Source organism: Lygodium microphyllum, chromosome 8 (genome assembly GCF_053477565.2).
Source record: "Lygodium microphyllum isolate KBCC chromosome 8, Lygodium_microphyllum_v1.1.10, whole genome shotgun sequence".
Taxonomy (NCBI): Eukaryota; Viridiplantae; Streptophyta; class Polypodiopsida; order Schizaeales; family Lygodiaceae; genus Lygodium; species Lygodium microphyllum.
The window spans coordinates 33,920,138-33,945,102 of record NC_141142.1 but is presented as its reverse complement, the minus strand read 5'-3'; the positions used below and the strand labels follow the sequence as shown (position 1 = coordinate 33,945,102).

General features: G+C 42.9%; 1 protein-coding gene and 1 pseudogene across 3 annotated transcripts in view; one reads left to right on the top strand and one right to left on the bottom strand.

The window, feature by feature from the left end:
* Positions 1–24,965, top strand: part of LOC148032134 (uncharacterized) — a 306,148-nt gene that overhangs the window by 48,906 nt on the left and 232,277 nt on the right. For all 3 annotated transcript variants that reach the window (XM_087682765.1, XM_087682766.1, XM_087682767.1), the window contains exons 11-14: positions 2,887–2,990; positions 19,722–20,026; positions 20,281–20,498; positions 20,610–20,699. In XM_087682765.1, the coding sequence (XP_087538891.1) occupies positions 2,887–2,990; positions 19,722–20,026; positions 20,281–20,498; positions 20,610–20,699 (717 nt within the window). The remainder of the gene's footprint in view (positions 1–2,886; positions 2,991–19,721; positions 20,027–20,280; positions 20,499–20,609; positions 20,700–24,965) is intronic.
* LOC148032136 (uncharacterized) lies at positions 4,424–5,945 on the bottom strand (annotated as a pseudogene).

Sequence of the window (24,965 nt, the reverse complement as noted above, 5' to 3'; positions counted from 1 at the left end):
CTTGAAGAAGCCGCAGCACTAATGGTGTAGATCAATCGGGACATCCGGGTGCCAAAGCCCATAGCAGACATGAGATCTGCAATGAAAGACCAGTCCACATAGTCAAAGGCCTTTTCTAAGTCCAGTTGAATCAAGACCACTTCCTGACTGGAATGCCGTGCATAGTCAATAGCCATTTGCACATTCAAGATATTATGGAGAATGTTGCGGCCCTTGATGAAACCATATTGGAGAGGATGCACAATAGCTGGAAGGTGCTTGTGAAGCCGATTCGCCAGCACCTTGGAGAAGATTTTATATATCAAGCCCATCAAAGAAATTGGTCTCCAGTGTTGCAGCTTTGACGGGGAAGGGACCTTGGGAATCAGTTTGATAAGGCCTTCTTTCCATGAGGAAGGCATGACCCTTGTTTCCCAAACCTGCTGACACATGACTGCCAATGGAAGCTTCTCTCTCTCGATTCTTGAGTCTTTCAAGGTTCAACTCTCTTTCTCTCTCTAATCAAAAGTATTGTGGGGAAAGTTGTTATCAACAATGCATCCAATTGTTGGTGCATGGGACGCTTGATTAAGGCCAATTTTTCCACGATTGTATGGACTCTATATGCAAGTCATTGTTTGGACTTTCTCTCGGAGGACATCAGGAAGCTCAAGTGTGTGAAGAGGTTGGTGCTTAAAGCTACTCCACAGTAAAAGTAGAGATGCTTGTAATGTATCACGAGCATAACATTCTTGAGTTGAAGAAGCCTTCTTCAACTCGATTTACTTTCATGTGGTTGTTGTTGGAGCGCCTTTATGAGGTGTGGTCTGCCCTTTGCTAGAGAGTCATGTCCACTCTTTGGAATGAGTGGGATAAGCATGAAACAGAGGAGGCCAAAGCCATGCAATGCCTGTGTCTCAATGAAAAATTTTGGTAGAAGGTCCATGCCATTGTGATTGCAGTGACTCCCCTTTATAGGGTGTTGTGTATGAGTGATGGGGAGGGCTCCACCATGGGTCTTCTTGTTCACTTCTTCAAAGTAGCATTGGTGGGGATGTGGGCTTGCACAGTGATCACAAAGACATTGTGTGCACACATTTTAGAGATAGAGAGGAGATGGGCATGGATGTATCAGCCCATTCATGGTTTTGTAGCTTTGGTACATCCAGCCTACAAGTGGTGGGCGATCATGAATGATAGAAACCTTTGTTCAGAACAGCTTGCATATTTAACTCATGTGCTATCCGTGGATGACAACAATGCAATGCTAGAGGAGCTTGGATACTACGCAGATTGGAGAGGGCATGTGGAGTTTGCTTCTCTCACTTGTTGGAGGAGAGTCACTTGTGAAGCCTCTCTTTTGGTGGTAGAATTTTGGATATGCACTGGAGACTCTTTAGCCCTTGACTATAAGAGTCCTCATCCAGGATTGCTCTTTGAGTGTAAGTGAGAGAAACAAGAGTGCCTATTTTCTCATACACACGAAGATCCGCAATTAACTCAGCATACAATAGTTATTGCGGCTAGTCTATTGTTACACTAACTTACACATGATGAGGTTCATGCTTAGCATGGGCAGTCCAAATTGGGTAGATACTGAACCATAAATTGTGATTCATATATTTACAATGACAAGTTAAGTTTTAACTTTTTGTTTTCAACCTTATACTTAATAGTTTAGTATTTATAATTTTTATGTGCATTGTGTAGGTGAATGTTGATACCTTCAAGTTGATGGGTGACACTTTTCCGAGTATCCATCAAGACGTTGATGAGAAGGACGAGTTGATCTTTGTGGAGCTCTATAGAGAGCTAATGGCTTGACACTTGTGACACTTTTAGCTAGTGTGCTTGTGGGTGAGGAGTTTGAGTAGGTAGCGGTAGGCCGTGGTCATTTGGCACCCTTTGACATCCATGAGGGGTGATTTGAGTGTTTTGTAGACAGATGTGAGATGGGGCTCTAGTAGTTCTCATTTCATGCCTCATGATGACATCCCTTCCTTTCCTACATAACCATTTCCTAGGGAGCCATCATTTGATGATGATGGTAAATTAATAAGTGAGAATTTATTTTGGCATTATAGACCACCATTTGGCTATTCCTCATGTAATTCTGGATTGTAGACACCATAATGGCTATAGCCATTAGGAGAAAAAAAGGGGCTCAATGGTAGGGTAAGATTATAAATAGAATGGTGGATATATTGAGAATGTATGTGAAAGACTTTAGAAATGGTGGTGAATTGACTTGTTCTATATGTATTTTCATGGTTGGAAAAAATATCCTCTGAATGATCTCCAAAACGTATAAAAAGGGGGTGATTTTCTATCAAACCTGTCCACAAAACAGCTGCTTAATGTTCCCTTGACCTGACATTTTTCATTGAGTAGATGGCCCATGAGTTGTTAGTCTATGTGCTTATGTTGTTTTCATGAATTTTTAATTTATACTCTTCCTTCATCTATTTATCGTAGAGGGTTGTTTTGGTTTTTCTCTTGATAGGAAGAAAATAATTGTAAAGGTTGTCTTTCAATAGATGGTGGTCTTTCATGCACACAATTTGTGATAAAGTGAGGGCCTCAATTCAAGGGGGCCTTGGTTCTAAAGTCCCAGCACTTTTACCTGTACTTGCCTTTGACACTTGATAGTAGTAACTCTGAGCTAATTAGTTTTTTTGTGAACACGGTAGCAAATTAAACTGGACATGCCATGACTTGTCTAACACAAAATATACAGGGAAGTACCATTGTCCTGATGGAAGAAACAGAATAGCTCAAGAATACTGAGTTGGAATAAACATTAATATCAATCTGGAAAATGCAAAAGGAATATTTTGCTTCATAGCTACATATGTGTTGGTAACACACAATCAAAATGACTAAACATGATCTTGTCATGTTTCGCAGTGGCTTATTTTATCACTCTTGTTGTGATTGTTGGATATTTCCTGGTAAATATTGTGGTTGCTGCAATTAGTGGAGTTTTCCTTCGAGTTCGTCATGAGCATCAGGTAGCTTTCCATGAGCTTAACTTTTTCTCTTTTGTGCACAGCAGTAAATAAGATAAGCAACTTATAAACATTTGCAATCAGCCCATGAAAACACTGATTGCTTATGCAGGATATAATAAAAAATTGATATCCAGTTTGATCCTTGTGTAGAGCTTGACATTAGAGATAGAATGGTGGCCTTGAAGGTTTCATCTCTGGCGTGCCAATTGGTAAGTGACAGACACTTATGCACGCACTGAAAGACATGTACATGCAGCTCTCACAAGCACCCTTGGGAGGGTTATGGTAACACTGGTAGGGAAGTTGTGTTCTAGTTTCAGCTTCAGCACGATAGTCAGCAGCAGCGCTGGCCACCAACCTGCTGGACATTTGGACTATAGTTGCCTTCTTTGACAAATGGGTTGGGGGCAAGGATTACTCCATGCTCGGGGATGGTACAGCTATCATAATCTATTTTTCCAGCCTTGATGAGTACCTTGTGCCCCACACAACACGTATTGGGAGATTTTTGGGATGTGTCATTTAATGGGACAGAACCTTTGCAATTGTAGTGGCAGAATGGCGCCCTTAACACTTGTTAGTTAGGGTCATGGCTCCCACTTTTTTATTGTGATCTTTTCCTCGGGCCATGAGGATCCACTCAGTGTGCAGGGGTTTTGTACTCTATACTATACTGGCCTCCTAGGGTAGTGTTATGTTTTCAGAATGGTGGGCCGCCTTGCAGTAGTTTGTTCCAAGACACGGAAGAGGAGACAGGTTGCCAGGCCTCATCTTGCCTCCTTTCATCTATGCCTCATAGGAGGAGCAAGAGAGAGTGGCGGAGGAGATGAGCTGCTAAGATGGAACAGAAGACCGAGACAGAGTGAGGGAGTGAGACAAAGATAGGAGCAGCAACCTGACAGACAATGGAGAGTGGTCAGAGACCTTGAGGCATATTTCTTACAGAGACATAGCAGTAGCTATGCCACCAGCATTCGTGGTGGCAATGATGGTTGTGACTGAGGCCCCCCCTCCTAGACCATTAATGACAGAGGGACAGCCTTCTTAGTCACTTGCTACAGAAACCAACACCCATATGGGCAGCCATATACCTTCCACTTCAGACTAAACAACTTGTTTATGAGAGTTCTGGAGGTGACCGTGCCTTTGGACATTTTTTTCCGAGGTGTGTTAATAGAATTTTTACTTTTCTTGGAAAAAGAAAACGGTGCTAGGGAAGGGGTGTTTTAGGGTCAGTTTCAGCACGCCACTATAGTCAGCAGCAGTGCTTGCCACCAGCCCAGTGGACATTTGGACTACAGTTGCCTTCTTTGACAAATGGATTATTACTCCATGCTTGGGGTTGGTACAGCTATCACAATCCATTTTTCCAGCCTTGATGAGTACCTTCTGTCCCATGTAGCATGGATTGTGAGATTTTCTAGACGTGTCATTTAATGGGACAGAACCTTTGCAAATGTAGTGGCAGAAGGGTGTCCTGAACACTCATTAGGTAGGGCTATGGTTCTCACTTTTTTATTGGGATCTCTTCCACGGGCCATCAGGATCCACTCCACATGGGGGATTTCATGCCCCAGATGGTATACTATACTGGCCTCCCAAGGTAGTGCTGTGTTTGCAGAATGGCAGGTCACCTAGCAAGAGATTGTTCCAAATACAAGAGAGAAGACAGGTTGCCAGGCCTTGTTCCACCTCCTTTCACCCATGCCTCATAGGAGGAGTGAGAAATGAAATGAAATGATATATTAACGTCTACAAGAGGCCAAAATGACCTATGAGACCATGAGTTACAATCATGTATGATGGTACAACTATATGGGCAAAATATGTACCACAAAGCAAAATAAGAAAGGAAACTAACTATGGCTATGTGTAAAACATAGAGCTCTGTCTAGTAACAATGAGCTCCAAATGGTACAATCTCATGTGGGTATGGAGGGCCTAGCTCTAGCCCGAGCAATAATCCCCTGTATCTGCCTATGAAGGTGTCGTCGGTGTCTGTGTCGAGGCCTAGGATGTCTGGATCAGCTAAGCTGAACAGCTCGATCAATCAGTACTCCTTGTCTATGTGTGGACTGTGGTGGTGAGAGAGGCTCTCGTGTGGACTGTGGCTGTAACTGTATTGAAGTCTTCTGGGTCTCCTTTGCAAAGAAGTCTATGAGCTGCCTCTGTGAAGGGCCTCAGTGTCTTGGAGCAGCTGTACTCCTGAGGCGCATGTCACGAAGCTGTCGTATCTCGAGAAGAAAGAGGCCAAGGCATTGCTGATCAGTAAAATCCATGACTTTGGATAGTGTTCCAAATCCGTCTCTAAAGAGACAGTGGAAAGGACCGCGGACCTCATAATATGTTGGGCAGTGGCAGATATAATGCTCCTTTGTCTCTGGCTCTAATTGGCATATCTAGCATATGCGCTCCTCTGGTGGGATGGATCTATATCTACTAGTCTCAATCTCTAGCTGATGTGAGGAGGTGCGCAACTGGCCCAATAGTATATCTGATCCCATGGGAAAGGTGGGTGTCCATGTATCTCGGGCAAACAATAAATCCATCATCTGTAGTATGGAGGAAATGCTCGCAGTAGAAAGCCATCTTTGTCCCTAGCTCCTGCCCTGGCATCAACCATGTATGCTTGATATCCAACTGGGTAAGATCCATCATGATGATCTTGCGAATCTCTGACTTGCTCAGATCAAGAGATGGTGCATCGAGGGAGTATTGGAAGGGGGGTAACTTGTCCATGCTAAAGCCATGCAGCTCAAACCAGGCCGATATCTGTGCATACCAACATGAAGTATCACCCTCTCTGGCAAGCTGCCTGGAGGACTCAAGGGCCAACCGTGCATATCTGTGTCTGGGTAAGTCCCATAGGCTATGTATGTATGTGACCGATCGAGTGAGGACCTCTACCACAATCGGTGTAGCTGCTAGCTCGGCTTTGATGATCTCATGTGGCATTGAGGCCTTACATCTGATCATCCTAGATATCATGGATACTAGGGTTTTCTCCATCGACCTCCATCTGTCATAAGTGCATCCTAATGTGCTACAGTGTGGTCAAAGACTGGGCTCCCATATCTGTACTCCATAAAGTAGTGTGGATGTGACCAGTGTATCGAAGAGCCATAGCTTGGTGCGGGGCTCTTGGAATTGCACCTATGAGTACATCCTCTCCAAACCACCTAGTGCTGTGTATTTGCGAGTCAGTCTAGTGTCTGCTGCCTCTCGCATAGAAAAGGTGGGCCATGTGAATAAGACTCCCAGGTATGTATAAGAATTCACATACTCCAGCTCCTCAGATCCATATGTGAATTTAGGTGCTGATCTTCTGATCCACTGTGGTGTAGTATTAAATACCATCACCTTGGTTTTACCAAGGTTCACTGAAAGCCCGCTGTCCAAAGTAGAGCAGTAGCCTGAGAGACAATGGGGAGTGGTCCTAGACCTCGAGGAAAGTTGATTAAAGAGATATAGCAGTAGCTATGCCACCTGCATCCATGGTCCCCAACAGTGGATCTCAATGTGTTTCGTGTGTGCATGAAACACTGGGTTCCGTGCCATTGCAATGGCACTTTGACTGTTATTGAACAATGGAGTAGGCTCCGTGACATATATATCCAAATCAGCTAACAAGCGTCTAAGCCATACGCATTCAACTGTGGTAGTGAAAGCTGCCTGGTATTCAACTTCACATGACGATGTGGCAATAATGGATTGTTTCTTGCTAAGCCAAGAGATGCAAGATGAGCCAAGAAAGAAACAATTTCCACTAGTGGAGGGACGAGAATCATAATCACTAGCCCAATCAGTATCATTGTAAGCATATAAATGCAGTGGTCCCCCTTTGGCATAAAGCAATCCAAGAGTCCTAGTACCTTACAAGTAATGGAAAACATGCTTGACAGTTTGCCAATGTGACATGTGTGGCTGATGCATATATCTACTCAGGGCTGAAACTGCAAACTGTATATCTAGCCTTGTGTTGCATAGGTAAACAAGACATCCAATTGTTGGAGCATATGTAGGGATATCAAACAAGTCAATGTAATCATGCAATGGCAACTTCAGTCCAGGTTCCATTGGTGTACAAACTGGTTTGCAATCCTATAAGCCAAACCTTTCAAGAAGTCTGCCAATGTATCTCAGTGTGACAATCCAATGCCTCTAGCATCATGAGTGAATTGAATGCCCAAGTAATAGTGCAAAGGTCCCAAATCTGACATCTCAAAAGTTTGTTGCAAATTTTGTTTGAATGCTGAAATTTGATCAGCATGTGTCCCTGTAAGCAAAAGATCATCAACATATAGACATATGACTAGCAAGGATCCCTCCTCTTCACATACATAAAGGGTAGACTTTGATGAGTTGTTTATGAACCCTTGGCTGAGTAAAAAAGTATCAATCTCTACATACCAAGCTCGAGGAGCTCGTTTCAAACCATATAAAGCCTTTTTCAGCTTATAGACCAAGTGTTTGGATCCCTCAAGTGCAAAACCAATGGGTTGCTGTACATACACTTCTTTTTGAAGTTCCCATGTAAAACTGCAGTCTTTATATCAAGCTGATACACAGTCCATTCATAATGGGCAGCCAAAGCAACCATAGACCTAATGGTAGTCATGTGGGAGGTAGGAGCAAATGTCTCCTCATAGTCAATGCCTGCCTTCTATGCGTAGCCCTTGGCCACAAGCCTGGCCTTATATTCGTCAATGGATCCATTTGCATTCCTTTTCAGCTTATAGACCCACTTTGTACCAATGGTTTCTTCCCAATAGGCTAAGAAACTAAATCCCATGTTTAATTGTTTATGATGGAATTAAACTCAGCTTGCATTGCTGCCATCTAGTGCACACTATGTTGTGCATCCTCAAAACATTCAGGCTCCTCATCATCAAATGTATTTGCTGCCATAACAAACTCCATGGTTTGTGCACCATCATGCATACGACCTTGTCTTCTAGTATGACTAGCAATAGGAGCATCCAAATGACTATCTTTCATAGTTTGCAAATACCATCTAGGCATTTGTCTAGCCTCCTAATTGTGTATAAGCTCTTGCTGAATTTAAAAATTCAGCACCTTGTTGAATATTTTGATCAGCCATGGAGTGATTTTTTGCATTATCCAATGGAGTAGTTGGCTGAACATTAAGTTCACTTATTGAAGCTCCAACTGTATCACCGAAAGAATTGGGTAGCAACCCCTCAAATACATCATTGGCAGCTTGATGTGTGTCAAAACCAGAAAGGGATAATTCTAATTTTTCATCGAAAACCACATCCCTACTAACAAATACCTTTTTAGAGACGGGATCATATAACTTATATCCTTTGGTCTCATTGTTGTACCCCACAAAAATGCATTCAACAGCCTTGTCATCCAACTTCTTCCTGAGTACTTTGGGAATGTGTGCTTATGCAAGACACCCAAAAGTATGAAAATGCCCAACAAAAGGTTTCTAGTTGTTCCAAGCCTCAAAAGGTGTGACACTCTTTAATGCCTTGATGGGCACCTATTCAAGACATGGCAAGCACACATAATTGCTTCCATCCAAAAACTATATGGCAAGCTCTTTGCTTTCAGCATACATTTGGTCATCTCCATGAGTGACCAATTCTTCCTCTCTGCAACCCCATTCTTTTGTGGAGTATAGGCAGTAGTGTATTGATGAACAATGCCCCTCTACTTCAAAAAAGAATTCAACATAGAGGACATGTATTCCCCCCCTCAGTCCGAACGGAGAGTCTTTATCGTGTAGCCAGATTGATTTTCAACAAGTGCTACAAAAGCAAAAAATGCATCATACACTTCTGACTTTTTTATCAAAGAGTAGACCTAGCAGAAATGAGTAAAGTCATCAATGAAAGTGACAAAATAGCAGCAAGCACCCAATTACTTTGTCTGCATAGGGCCACATACATCTGAGTGTACAATCTGTAACCTAGCAATTGCTCTAAAAGCAATATCATGGGAAAACGAGAAATGATGCATTTTCCCCAAAATACATCCCTCGTATATATGCTCAGGAGGTCTCTCCACCAAGAGAGGTAAACCATCAAGCATCTATGTACATTGCATAAGCATCAAGCTACCTTAGTTTACATGCCCCATGCGAGTATACCATAACTCCGCTTGTGACATAGCAAGAGTAAGAGTGGACGCTAGATAGACCGATTGATCAACTAAAAAAGCATCCAACTCATATAACCCATGACATAGAGTGTGAGTCAAAACCAAAGACGTGTTCCTTATCTCTCACCATGCATTTGTCATCATCAAAAGTGACCTACAAACCACACCTTGCCAAAGAAGAAATAGATAACAAATTCTTCTTTATGCTTGGCACAAACAAGGCATCTTGCAAGTGGAGAATAGAGCCATTAATGGCTGTCAACACAATCTCCCCAATATCTTTAACAGGATATGATGCATCGTTGGCACACTGTACAGACTTGCAAACTAGGGCTGTAATAATTGAAGCAAACAAATCTCTGCAAGATGTGATGTGCTTGGAAGCACCACATGCAAAAAACCATGTGCTCATATCATGAGTAGAGCTACATGCTCTATCAGCCCAAGAAGAGTCATAATTGCATGTGTAAAAACAATAGTTGTTGTCTGCAACAAAGGATGTAGACTCAGTAGCAGTAGAAGGTGCATCAGAAATAGACATCCCTGACTCCTCCTTCTCCTTGGCTATGTGCTTTCTATATTCAGTGATGTAGTGTCCTGGTTTTTTGCAATAGTGGCACTTGTCCTTCTTGGGCTTGTGTGCCCCCTTGTTTCTTGCTGCCCTGTGAAGTGCCTGAAGTCCCAGAGCTTTGCGGAGCATTCTTTGCTTGGCTACCCTTGCCCTTCTGCCTTGTTGTGAAAGCATGATTAGAGGCTATAACATCCACACCACTGTTCTTTCATGTATGCTCTTATTCTAAGATCAAATTGACCAACTAAAGGAAAGTGAGTGGGTGTGAGGAAATCCTCATGGTGAGGTTCAAGGCCGTATGAAAGGCCAAGTACGAGGGCGGCAATGAATTCAAGGTAGTAGATATCAACTGTGCATCTAAGTAATACTCATCTACATTCATAACCTGCTCACGCAAGCCCTAAATTTTATTTAGATGATCCTGTATAGAATCACCCTCATCCATCTTCACAGTCTCAAGCTCTTTCTTCAAGAAAGAGATGCATGTCTCATTCTTTCTAGCAAACATTTGCCCTAAGGTAGACATGCATGCTTCTCGTGAAGAAGCTGCAGACCGAATGTGAGGGATAATAGACTGCTGAACTGCCAATGCAATTAGTGACGTCAGAGCCTGTGCATCCCGTGTATCCCATGCATTTTGTGCTATTGATCTTTGGGGAAGTGGCTGAGATGGAGCAAGCTAAATAGGTTGAGTTGCCCTTTGTCCACGTCCTCCTGGAGGAGAAGTAGCAGGAGCCACAACTTCGGGCCTAACTTCTTCACCACTAACATAATCCCAAAGATTCATTGCAATCAGCACATTCTTCATCATGAATGACCAAAGAGAATAGTTGTTGCCATCCAACCTATCCTCCTTGGATACATATGTAAATACATATCTCCCTGATTTGCCATGATAAATGTTGCTGATCAGAGAAGAAAAGAGCAATATCTCAAGCTGGAACAACCTGGAAATCTTAGAATTTCTAGAAATTACAGCAAGTACTTTGCTATAATTAGCAAATTTAATCACACTCTGTCAAAATTGTCTTAAATGCACGCTGTTCAAGGTACAATAAACTCTCAGGAGCATTGAAAATGCAAAAGCCCCGAAATTTCTTGTTCCACAATGCACGAAATCAATCTATTTTAGACTATAACAGATGTATGTTTGTCAATCACTGAGCTGATTGCAAAAGCCCCAAATGACTGGCACAAAATCTCAGTTGTAATTGTGTCTGAGACATGTAATAATTTGAATAAAAGCTGAGTTTCTAGAGAAATAAAATTTGAATAAAAAATTAATAATTTTTTCTTTTTACCTCTGTTGCAGGTTGTGTAGAGCCGAATTTTGTGGGCAAACCTGGAAGACCTAGTGGAGCAGGTGGTGGTGTTGGGAGACAAGATGACTAAGGGGGTGGCTTAGCTAGCAACTCAGATGGAGGAACTGGGCAGGATAGGCAAGCGGTGGCTAGAGCTGAAGGCGTTAGCGTTGGGAGGAGGATTGGAGTAGGCGGGCGGCTTGGTTGGTGCAGTTGGGCAGACGCTGGCGAGGTGTAGGTGGCACAGAGTGTTGAGGTGGACTGGCTGAGGCAGGTGTCGCCTGGGCTAGGGCAGCATAGGTACAGATTGGTGACTCGAGCTGTAGGCGGAGCTATGGCAGTGCTGGAGGTGACTTGTGTGATGGTGGCGCAGATGACCTGTTGCTAGTGGCATGTAATTGGAGTAGGTGCTTAGCTGGCGGGCTTTGCAGGTGGCTCTGTTGGTGGTGGTGGAGCTGGTGACAATGGCAAAGGAGCTAGAGACGATGGCTCTGAGGTCAGTTGTTGAGCTGAGGCTTCTAGGACCTTGGCTAGAGCTGATAGAGCTATTGTTGGGTCCATTTTTTGTCCTAATAAGTGGTGCATTTATTGGGAGCCGCGGCTCAGCTTTGATACCAAATGTGAGAGGAAGAAGAGATCGAAGTTCAGTTGAGAGTACAGTTGACAGTGTAGAGTGTGAGAGCACGAAATCCAATGCAATAATTTGAAGTGTAAGATGCAAGTACAAAGTACAACCCTTAAACCTTAGGGTTGTAAGAGGGTGTTCACATCCGAAGAGTGTGAAAGATGATAAGTGCCTAAAACTATGTAACATAGGCACATAAAATGAAAGAAATAAATTTGGGGGAAAAAAACTCTTGTATAGTAAAAAGTTCCCCAATGTCCTATTGAAGATCACTGACAGTCCTCTCTGAGCGTAGGCGTGAGTCGAACCCAATTGGAGGAGTGTAGGTAAGAGCTGAGAGAGTGATGGATGGGGAGGAGCCTAGTGATGGAGGGGTGCAACTTGGATATTACAGGGTGGTAGATGGAGACAATGTGATAACAAAGGAGTGTAGATTAGAGGTCCAAGTAAGGCTTTGCATTTTTATCAACAAGCATCGATTGTATGCAGTTTACAATTGGGGTATCCATCTTAAAATATATATGGCTTTTATGCTTGGAAAGAGTGGCCAAGTGGTAAGGCAATAGGTTTTGGTTTTGTCATTTGGAGGTTTGAATCTTTTTAGCTTGTTTATTTACTATCTTATCTATCTGTGATATAGAGGTCTATATCTATTGCAATCAATAAAGATTGCCTTTTATGTAGGAGAGCTTTGCATGCTAGAATTCCACTTACTAGGACTTTGTTTTCTCTATTGAAAAATGATTATGAAGGATGAGAATTAAACTTCGAGTCTCAAGGATGAGAATTAAACTCCGAGTCTCAAGGAGGGCGTTTTGGATCTTCATGAGAGTAGATGGGACACTAGTTGGCTATTGGTTATACATGCCCGCAACAACTAGAAGGAGAGAATAAATTTTTGGATGACCCTCATCTAGTCTCTACCTTGTGTTGATCGTTGGATAGTAGGTGGGGATTTGGATATAATAGAGGCTTTGGAGGATAGAAGGGGCAGCTTGGAGGATTTGTCTTTAAGATTAGGGGACATGAACCTTGGTTCATGGGAGAGTTTGCGAGGTCAGCTACTGTTCAGTTTTCTAGAGGAGGTAGTGAAGCTGGAGCGAGGATCTTTCTCCTGAATTGATAGGTTTTATATAGACGACTTAGCCTATGAAAAAGGGGGCATAGGTGGGATTGCTCTAGGGATGACTATCATGGGGATGCGAAGAGATGCTTTAATCTTGCTAGTAACATTTGATTAATTTGATAATCAAATGTGCAAGGTTGTAGAGCACATGTGATACATATGGTAGTTATTTCATGGAAACATGTGATGCACATGACAGCTATTTGGCCATTGTGTTAGTGGTGACACTAGACTAGCATTAATTAATTAATTAATGCCAATCTAAGGGTCAATTGAGGCTGGAGACCACTCTAGGTTGCAAATGGCCTTGTCAATTAAATAATGGATGGGGACATTTAATTTTGGGCAAGGTCAGAAGGACTGAAATTAATTGTTAGAATTAACTAATTGTGAAAACTAATTAGTTGGCTAGAAAATGCTAGAAAATAGAATTAGAAGGCTGCCACTTGTTGGCAAAAATACCTATGCAAAGGAAGATAAGGCTGTTTGGGGCATGTAGGCTGTGGGAGAGAGAGAGAGAGGAGGCTGCTAGTCCATTTTCCTGTGCAATAGCATTTGCTATAGGCGATAGCTATCAAAGGGCTCTAGGAGGCAAGCTACAATAGAGAGATTCTCTTGAGCGGCTGGGGACAACATTCCATTAATTGCAGAATTTGCAGACCAACAATCAGTTTTGGGCATTTCCTCACAAAGAATCTCAGGTTTCTCTCTCATCTCAGCATTCTCTCACCTTCTCTAGCTTGTGCTCAGCCATTCTTAGTATTTCTTAGCCATTTGCAGTAGATCTCAGTACGTACCATGAGGAAGGAAATGGAAAAGGACATACAAGAACAGGTTCGAGTTGAAATGATGGAAGAACTAAAAAAGGAGATGCAACAAACACTGGATGCACGCATGGCAGAGAAAGACTCATTGATCTCTAATCTACAAGAAGAACTAGAGGAATACAAAAAGAAAGTGGACGCACAAAAGGAACCACAAACCACACCGGAACTACAAAAAGAAATGGATGTTTTAAAAAAGGACATGCACACCTATGCAAGTGTGGTGGAAGGCACCCAAAAGAAAATGGAGAATGTTAAGAATACCGTCAAAGAAAATGCAGAATGGATAGATGTGGCAAAAAAAAAGAACAAAGGAATGCATGGCAACAAAGTGGAAGTCATGAATGCCACCTTGGAAGAAGAGGCAAAAAGACGGGAACGTGCACTCCATGTAAGAGTAGCTGGACTAGATGAGAAAAGCTCCCCAATTGAAGATGCTACAGCTCTTGCCACCAAAATTGGAGCTACAAATGTACCCATCATTGGGGCTTGGTGAGTCGGGAAGGCTGACACAAAAACAAAAGTCCTCATCTTGAAGTTTGGAGACCTGGAAAAGAAGAGAGCCTTCCTCTCCAAGAGGATTGCTCTCAAAGGAGAAAAGATTACCTAGATGAAGACCTCACCCCAGCCCAGTTAGCCCATAGGAGGGAAAATATGCCACGTGTTCTAGAGGCACGGAAAGCAGGTAAATGGGCTGTATACAGAGATGGAAGAGTCATCATCACAGAGAAAAGGACGGCATGATGGTGTGCGGCCTATGAGACCCTGAAGTTCACACTGTGGAATTGCAATGGCTCCCTTAAGACATATGCAGGTTATTTTGAGGATACTTTCAAAGGTATAGACATTGCTATGTATACTGAGACACATCAATGTAAAGATAGCCGTTTACCTGATGTATATGGATATAGATGGGAAAGTGTATATCGCCCTCAGCCTAGACGGCCTGGAGGGACGAGGGGATCAGGAGGCGTGGCAATTCTATTTAGAGAAGATCTCCGAGATACAGTCCAAGTGGTACATAGAGATGTAGAGGCAAGATACATGTGGATTAGGTTACGTACAAGCAGAAATCGAGACATGTATATTGCCATATGCTACTTTCCCCCTGCATACTCTAAGTTTGCCCCTAAAGAGACATCCCCGTATGCACCACTATATGAGGACATAATGGGATACATGAGAATTGGGGATGTTATACTAGCAGGAGACTTTAATGCACGCACAGGAAACAACCAATCTGCTTTCTTTGATACTAGTGATGAGATGTTCAGAAATATTGCATTAGATGAAGTGGGATTAGCTAGATCTAATGGCTTCACATGTTGGAATAACAAGAAAGGGTCAAGCACAGTGGACTATTTGATTGGATCACCCAACTTGCTACTTGACATAAAAAGTTTTGAAATCTCAGATAGACCAATTGGATTAGTAGCAGACCATGCTATTCTAGCTTTCACAATGCAGTATGGGCATATACATGAAGCACAGTCACACATACCAAAATTACCACGCTATGATTTTGTGGTAGCGACCTCACACATATACAACATTACTGTGCGAGATGCATTGAGGGAGCTAGACACACAGGCCTCTCTGGATGAGTTTACAGGACAGTTGGCCGAGATAATACACACTTCAGCAGCATATGCTTTCCCACACACTACACCGTTAGATAAACCTCCACGAGGTAATGCTCCACAGAATGGCTGGTATGATGATGAGTGCAGAGAGACACGAGTACGTTTTCAGCGAGAGATGGCACTTGGCATATGTACACGTAAGCATGCTCGCAGACGGTTGGTACGCAAAAAGAAGCGGGAATACCTAAGGAGACTAGAAACAGAAATGTATTCCATGTTCTTGGGGCAGGACAGCAAGAGAGCATGGAAAAAGATGCACGAGAACCAGCCACCCCTACAAATTACTAGACCGGATGATTGGCATGGATATGCTTGCACACTCTATGATATTCCTAGCCAAGAGCCTATGCCACTCCCCTCAACCTCAAGACCAGCAAATTGCAGATTTTTCACAGAAAAAAAAGTGAGGAATGCCATATGGAAACTGAAAAATAGAAGAGCCCAAGACCATGAGGGTTTAGTGGCTGAACACTTCACGCATGCCTGTGATATTCTGGCACCAACGCTGGCTCACATCTTTAATAGGGCAGTTTGTGAGGGATTTCCAACCTGTTGGTCACCATATTATTGTGCTGCTCTTTAAGAGTGGAGACCTCGCGCTACCTAGTAACTACCGAACTATCATGATTGGACACATGCTGGCCAAGATATATGGCTCTATCGTGGAACAAGCATTGAGTGAATGGGCCGAGATGCTTGGCCTGAGGTCAAAAGGCCAAGCTGGCTTCAGGAGGGGATATACAACTCTAGACCATATCTTTACGTTGAGGGCAATCATCGAAGAAGGCAAGGCATTCAAGAAAAAGATCTATTGCTGTTTTGTGGACTTTCGCAAGACCTTTGACACAGTGCCAGGTGCTGGACTCATGAGAAGAATGCAAAACATTGATGTGCCCGTAGAGATACAGTGGAGTATCTATGCCCTGTATGAGATAGTGACAGGCAGAGTACGAACACCTGAGGACATCTCAAATACAATCAATAGCACCATTGGGGTGAAACAAGGATGTCCACTTTCACCGACGCTTTTTGGGCTGTATATAGATGAAATTTCAGAATATGTGGATAGGACTGGTGGGGCCGGAGCCAGCCTAGCTGGAGTGCTGATACCATTACTGCTTTATGCCGATGATATTGTACTTATATCTGACTCACTTGAGGGACTAAATAGACACTTGGATGCATTATCAGCTTTTTGCAGAGATAGAGATCTTAAGGTGAACCTTGGGAAAACTAAAGTTATGGTATTTAACACTTCAGCTGCTTGGGTGACAAGAGCTGAGCACCAGTTTACTTTTGACGGAGAGCCAGTGGAGATGGTTAGGCAATATGTTTATTTGGGGGTCACATTGAAAGGATCACAGTTCTCTTGGAGAGAGACATCAGAGGCTCGTCTGGCAAAAGCATATGCAGCCTTAGGTGCATTGGAGAGGCAATGTGCTCACATACAATTTCATGAGCCGCGCACCAAACTGTGGCTTTTTGACACCCTGGTTACACCCACACTCCTATATGGGGCAGCTATTTGGGGTCCGAGTCTCTTTCACACGAGGAGACAGCCTTTGGGGGACCAGGATGGACCAGAGAAGGAATACTATGACGGATGGGAGCATATGGAAAGACCACTGGTCATGATGATCTCACGCATGATACGAGCGAAGAGCTCGACCCCACATGAGATTATCAGAGCTGAGTTGGGAGCATCACCCATGGTGGCTGAGGCCTTGGTTCAGGCAGTGACTTTCATACATAGACTATGGGAGCTCCCCCAAGACAGATACCCACGGCTAGCCCTGGCCTCTTCTAGACAACTAGCAGCAGACGGTGACAGACACTATTGGTATGCTCAGATGAGTACATGGATGAGTCTACATGGGCTGCAGATTGACAGACTACCCCCCTTCTACTATAGCCTGGATTGCCCTACACTCGACCTAAGCCGATCAGAGCTAAACCATGTGATCAGAGCAGACATACTGAAGTTAGATACGGAGAAGACCTGGATCCGACCCCCCTACCCCCATGGCATGAGGATGGCACACTACCAAACCCACTTCCTTCAGGTATCTGAGGATGGTTTCATCACCCGACCCAATTACATGGACACACAGCTGCCTCATGGACTACGCACAGTTATTGGTCAGATCCGCACCTCATCCCACCACTTGAGGATTGAGACAGGCAGATGGGAGGGTATACAGACAGAAGAATGCATATGCCCACTATGCGACAGAGAGCCAGAGACAGAGGAACACTACATCTGCCGATGCATTGTATATTATGACATACGAGGTAGATACCACTGTTTGTTTCGAGAGGGTTTTGGACCCCTGAGACGGATCATGCAGTTTGAGGATCAGAGATGCTTGGGATTTTTCCTCTTGGAGCTCCAGAGGCGCAGAGCAACAATTCTACGGAGTAGGAGGCCCCCACAGCTCGGCTCACATAAACAGAGAGCAGTCACTGACTTTTTCACTGATACACGACAGAGTATGGCAGATACCACTACTACTGCCACACAGCCTACAGGAGTATATCATCATTGGACCTCATCCTCTGTAGGTGTCCCTTTGGATAGAGCAGTGGCACTTAGCCGGTCTAGGCACCCACGTCCACCCGGACGAAGGCCTAGACATCCACGCCACAGACAAATTAAAGCCATCATTGAGCGCCACAGGAGACAGATGCCGAGACGCCTCAGCCATGCAGAGATACACCTCCCTAGAGAACAGACATATCATTGATGGAGAGTTTTCCTTTCTCTACTCTCACTTTCAAATCACACATGTTTCCCCTTTTATAGGACACTACTTCATTTCTTTTTCAGTCTTATAGGCATGTTTTTCATCTTTTTTCTCATTCCAGATGAGAAACACACCATCATTGTATGTACTGCTTTGGTCTCATAGGCCACATTGGCCTTTTAGAGACGTTAATATACTCTCTCTCTCTCTCTCTCTCTCTCTCTCTCTCTCTCTCAACCTTCTCTCTCTCAAGCATACATGCCTCTTATTTGTATGATCATTCATGTATGATGTATCCACTCCTATGTATGTACTTGTAAGTTGTAGTGCATGTTGCGCATGCGGCATATGCCATAGAGGTTTTGGTGTGTTACCCTCAAGTATTCATCTTATATACTCCAATAGCATTGCTATTTAGACTTTAAACATCTATTCTATCATCTATAGTTCAAAATAATGAAGTTAAATTTTTTTTTCGTACTAATATCGTACCGTACCTCAAAATCTTAAGGTACCCTTTAGTACCGTATTTTATCGTACTGTACCGTACCGTACTGTACCATACTTTTAGTACTTGACAACTATGGATGTGTGGGCTTGTGGTGCTGCCGGGTGGGGCGGGGCTGCATGGTGCTTTGCCAAGGCGGTGATGCTTGCCGTCCTGCACCCTGCTGCCATGGGTGTGTCTGATGGGTTGGTTGTGGCCCCCCATGCCGTCTCCCTCTCTGTCATCTCTGGACCCGTGTAAAGCCGTCCGCGTCCACCTGTGGGCCTATCGGCGAAGCCACCTTAGCTCCGAAGTGCGTGCACTCTGCTGCCATATGCCCAAAGTCATGGCAATGTAGGCACTGCCCTGGCTGCCCAATCACAATGACCTGCTGCCTGAAAGAGTGTCTACATGCCTTAATTTCTAGAAATTGTGGTATATTCTGTCTCTTTCACTACCACCCGTACCTTAGGGACTCCTGCGGCTGTCACTGCATCCACGAAAGAGGCGGGAAGGACTGTGCTGAAGAGCCGTCTGAAGTCTTTCACAAGAAGGTGATACTCTATCGCCAGTCCGGGGAATAGTAGGGTGACTGGGTGTTTGTGGAAAGTAGATCCATGTTTCTTAACAGTTTGGAGACTATGAGGAGGAGAGAGGCTTTTCTCAGGGACTGGATTTTGGCACTTTCTTCCATTATCAACCACATATAGTTTGGCACTTTATACTCCCGATTGGTTATGCATGTAGGCCTTGTAATGGACTCCCCTTTTTGTTTGTATATATTTTTGGTATGGAAATCCCTTAATGATTGCTTTATACTTTGTATTTTTCCTTGGGACCCTTTGTCCTGAGGGGATTTATTATTAGAAAATTCTCTTTTCTATGGGGAGAAAAACAAAATTGGCACCTCTCTAAGATATTCCCAGACAATTGCAAGGTTTAAGGATGCTTTTGATGTCAGAGAAAATCTCAAACCGCAGAACCTATGATGAAAGAGTATATAGTTTGGCAGAGATCTGAAAAACTGTCGGTGAATCATGTGTTTCTAACCATAATGTATCCATTTGGTCAAGCACAAAGTGGTGCAATAGCTGATATTCTACAGTGGATAATAGATCAATGGAGAATCGACTGAGCTTGTTTGGCCCACAGAAAAATTTAGGAATCTAAATTTTCTCTTTACTTCTCTCTGTCAAGAATGCACAAGGTTGCCATGATGCTATTTTGAGGCCTAAGCTTTGCTGATAATATGTCAGCTTTGCATTGTCTGCTTTTCGTCAGGCTCTTTTGAAGAAGAATAGAAACACAAAGAAGTTCAGTTTCTACAATGCAACTGTCCTAGCGAGCATTCTGAAAGATGTGGTACTTGAGAAGGACAAGAAATTGACATGGAGGGAAAGATTTAAAATCAAATCTGAACAAATGAGGACGAAAGTTACAAAAGCCATGCGCACAACCAGTTCAAAAATGAGAAGGGTGATGTCAAGCGCTAGTTCATTTGGGGGAAGTTTCAATGTCAGTAGATTGGATACACTGGCAGCCATTGATTATGATTGGGACCCAGAAGGACGAACAGCATTGTCCAGGTAAGTTTATAAACTGTCAAATATTTTGACTTGATAATTTCAGATGAATTTGATAGGAATAGATGTTGAGAGAGGAAAAGCAGCCTGATACCAAGTTTATCATAGAAGATCAAATTTAGGATAAATCTTCTCTAAGAAATTTGCATAAGCTTACATGCTTGAATAAATATCCTTCTAGACAGGTCATGCTTATGACCACCCTTACAAAAATGATGGTCAAGGATATCTTAAACTTGAAGTGGCCTTCTCTCCAGGAAATTCTCACCATCGATGACAAGAACCATGTCAAGAACAATGTCTCGTGGTCTGCGTATGGGTACTCAAGCTGCACGGCAGACAATCTCCAGTAAATGCCGTGCTATTGTCAAAAGCAAAATATTTCGTTATTCAGAGCTCTTTGTAGTTACAGCAAACTTGTTAGTTCTATGTGTCCATCATGAGGGCATGCCCAGCAAGCTGCTATATATCTTATGTATCCTTTTAAAACTCTAGCCATATGCCTGAAAACTCAAGAATACAGTATTTTCTAGAGCATCCTTGTTTTATAACACTTGAGGTTTGTTAGGTCCTCAGCCCTAAACAGATGCACTGGAGGCATTATTTATTGTTGCATTCACTGCCGAGATGGTACTGAGATTCCTTTCTGTTGGTTTGGTAGAGTTCATGGATGACCGTAAGAATCTGAAAACCGGTCTTTTTGTTTTCACTTGAAAAATCTGTCTCTTTCCAAAATATCTTTCATTGGAAAATATGTAACATTACATTCTTTTATCTCTTGGATCAGGTTCTGTCTCTTTCCAAAATATCTTTCATTGGAAAATATGTAACATTACATTCTTTTATCTCTTGGATCAGGTTTTTAATATTTTTAATGCAAACAAGTTGTTTTTGAAAAGGATACTGTTAACAGTGAGAGGAAAGAAAAAAATTTAATATTTACACCTTATGGATGCTGTGAAGAGGAAAGAAAAAAATTTAATATTTACACCTTATGGATGCTGTGACCCCATTCCAATGGCTCCAAGGAATTGTTTAGAGGGTTTCCTTGCTGGAGATTCTGAAACCTGAGGCAATAACATTCCAGATCTCTGTGACCTTCCTTTTGATACAAGTGGAAAAACTTTTTGTGGGGGCAGTTTGGGTGGGAATGGCTAGGGTTGTTGCAAGAGGTGCACCATAGCTGTGTGGGCTGCTCCTTGTCTTTCTCCTTCAGTTCTTGAATTTGCTTTCCTAGCTGAAGCAAGACAGATTCTTCCTCTTTCTTGGTTTGGCCCTACCTTAAGGATTCTAGCTCCTTCAAATTCACTTACCACATCATGTTCTGAGGGGGTGAAGCCAAGACCCCATAGCTTCCTTTGAGATAGTCTATGGGTATTCTCTAATTTTACTACCAGTTTCTGGAATTCTTCTAGGGTGGCAGTGGGCTCCACAGTCTCCTGAATCTTCTGTAGAGGAAAATGCTCACATGGACGATTGATGGATCATGAAGTCTCCTGGATATGTAGGCAGCCTTGTGACCAGAACTTTGACCTTGTAATGAGCTTTGGCATTGTCTCCTGTTCTTTGCAAGTCAAGTTGTTGAGCTCTTCTACTATGTGAAATTTCCGGGAAGGAAGGCCTTGATGAATTGGGTTTTGGGGATTGGCGAATGGGGGGAATGATCATCCTGGTATTGGTCGTACCATTTATCAGCTGACCCTTCCAAGGTATAGGGGAAGGACAAGAAAGTATCCTCACTATCCACGCAGCAACTTAGACGGGCAGTCTTGAACTGGCGCAAATGGTCTTCTGGGTCTTCAGGGGCTGTTCTTGCGAATGTTGGTAATTTGATAACCTTCTCCAGCTGTGGCAGCTATTCCAGAGAACCCCCAACTGGTGTTGAAGATGACTTCCTGGATACCCAGCTGTTTGCTGCAGAAGTGAATGCGCCCCTTAAGTGTTCTAAGGATGCCAAGCAATAGATACTTTCAACTATTGCAAAGAAAACTCTTCACTGACAACAACAAAGAGTCTGATGTCCAATCAAGTGTGGAAACAAAACAGTCACAACTATCAGTTGTGACTACACCTATCACGTCCGATAAGAAACAATACATAATGTCCACAGAGCCTTAGGATAGACAAAAGAATATCAAAAGCACAAGAAATTCTACACTCCTTCAATCTTGCCCGCGCCGTCTTGTCTTGAACCTCTTAGGCTTTATGTAGGGGCACCAGCTGTAGTAGTGGAATTGGGTTTGGAATAGATTCGCCTTCTACATCACTTCTTGACTTGCTTCCTCCCTTAGAGCTACCCGCGGCATTGATAGTCATTCCTTGAAGGTGAGGGAAAGGAGAGGGAAAGGGACCTCTTAATCCGTGAAACATAGAACACATTTGAAAGATTCTTGAGTTCACCATTTACAATAACAAAGAAAATAGTACATATGTCCTCAACATGGCATTTTGCATCATTACCAATTGTCACAGTGATGGATTATTGCAGAGGCTTCATAGAACTATATAGACCTTTCTTGTTGGTCATGTGATGGGAGGTGCCACCATCCAATACTCATGAGACAGTGTAAGATATTTCTTCCGCTGAAGAACACACTTTTGCAATGGTCGCCATGAATAACTCTAACTCTCCTTTAGCTGTATTGGGTGTCTCCTTCCCTTTAATGTCGTAATGCTAGATAGGAGCCTCGGTCAACTCCTGTTCACCCAGCTCTGCAAACTATCACTCAGACTTTTCAACGCAGAGGTAGGGGGTTCTATATGAAACCTCAACTTGCAGTTGGTGCGAATGAGAAAAGGGTTTCTGATAGTGCTCTACGCTTTGATTTGCGAGGGAGGCTGGTGCCTCGATATGTTTTCTATTATGAGAAACAAGAGCTTCCTTCTCGTACTTCCAGTGCTAGTTTGCAAAGGGCAGATCTGGTAGATGTGATTCGATGCAAGATGGAAATATTTCAGACAGCCAAAGCAGTTGATGTAAAAGGGAAAGGGAAAGTGGGGGTTCAGTAGTTTCCTTTTCTGTGATCTATCATGAGAATTGCATTATGGAATGTTAAAGGTATTTCTTCGAGTAGTAAGCAGTATCAGTTGTGGAAAGTGGTGTTAGCTGGCAATTGGGATGTTTTTTGGGCTGCGGAAATAAACAACATGCTCTGGCAGGATCATCTTATGTATATAAGGATTATTTTGTTTTTTTTAGTAGTCGTGTTCCACATAAATTTGGAGTAATGTTGGCCGTTAGATCTTCATTGCAACCATCTTTGATTTCTCAGGACCATCGAGGCAGATTTATGATTTTGGAAATCCTATATGAGGGAGAGGTTTTATGGCTAGTGGGTGTGTATGCTCCTTCTACTGCTCGTGAACGCCGTCAGTGTTGAGATGACTCACCATGGATCATCAAGGCTTTGTAATGGGCGATTTTAATGCCTATACATCTCTAGATCAGACCACTTCATAACACTCGGTTATGGATGGTCCTAAGCGACATGGTCCAGCATCTGTTTTTTTGAAAGAGGACATGTGGTCTTGGATGCATCCCTCTCAGTCAGGATATTACTTATCGTTCTCTTAAGCATCCAAACACATGGGCCAGAAAGATCTATATTTGTTAGACTGATCTATATTTGTCAGTCTGATTCTTTTCTCCCTGCAGTCATTGATATGTGGGTAGAGCGACAACATGTCTTGTCTGATCATTATCCTTTGATTTTGGAAATGACACACCGACCTGTTCACGCCTATAAGGCTCTCTTGGCTTGTTTGCCTCTTCGTTTCAATCAATCCTTTCTGTTGCAAAATCAATTTCTAGAATGTATTCAGTAATTAATTGATTCCTTTGGTTCTAGGGTCCTATCAGAAGGGATGGAAGCATGGGCTACTTTTAGGGATAATGCGCATTCGTTATCCCAACAGTATGGTATTCAGCATGTTTCCTTTTTACTCACTGAATTGAAGCATGCGCAATATTTGTTGGCCCATTTGTTGTCTATGTGTCAAATGGGGGATACTACTGATGACTTACTTACATGCATTGAAAGGTTGAAAGGCCGAGTTCAGTCTCTATAGGAAGAGGAATATGCTAAATACAAATTGCTGTCCAAAGCAGAAGCTTTGCACGACAATAACCGTAAATCTTATCAATTCTTTGCTCGATTACATCAGAAATGCGCTTGGGAAAATATAGTGCGTTTGAAGAATGAGCAAGGTGCTATGGTGACAGATCGTGCATCCATCATTCAGATGTGTGTAGATTTTTATAAATCATTGTTGGGCCCTCAAGAGATTCTTTCTGATGCTGTACACTTAGCTCGTAGATACATTTGTGATTTGGTTAGTAATTAGGTTCAGCCAGAATGGGTAGCCTTAATGGAGGCCGATATTTCAGAGGATGAAGTGGAAGACATGCTGTTCCATTTTCCTAGAAGGAAAAGCCCTAGTTGGCATGGCCTTCCTAATGAGTTGTTTTCAGTCAATGTTGAACAGTTTAAGGATCTGTTGACTCGCCTGTGTTAGCAAGTTTGGAATTCTAGTGTCATGCCTTCAGACTAGAAGATTGCAATCATTCGGTTATTGCCTAAGGTTCCCTCTCCCACATCTTTGAAATAGTGGAGACCCATTTCTGTTATGGGCTCTTTATACAAAATCTTCTAAAAAATCATTGCCAACAGATTGTAGAAAGTATTTCTGCATTTGGTTCATCCACATCAATACGGTTTCATTAAGGGTTGGAATATAATGCACAACATTTTGAATGTTCAATTGGGGATTGACTTTGCAAAAGCTTCATGCCAGCAGATTGTTATGCTTCAGCTTGATATTGAAAAGGCATGTGATCATGTAAGCTGGTCTTTTTTGAAGTAGCTAATGTTCACCATGGGGTTTGGGCCACGTATGGTTTCTCCTATTGATACTATTAGTTAGGGGGCAGTGGCCTGTATTG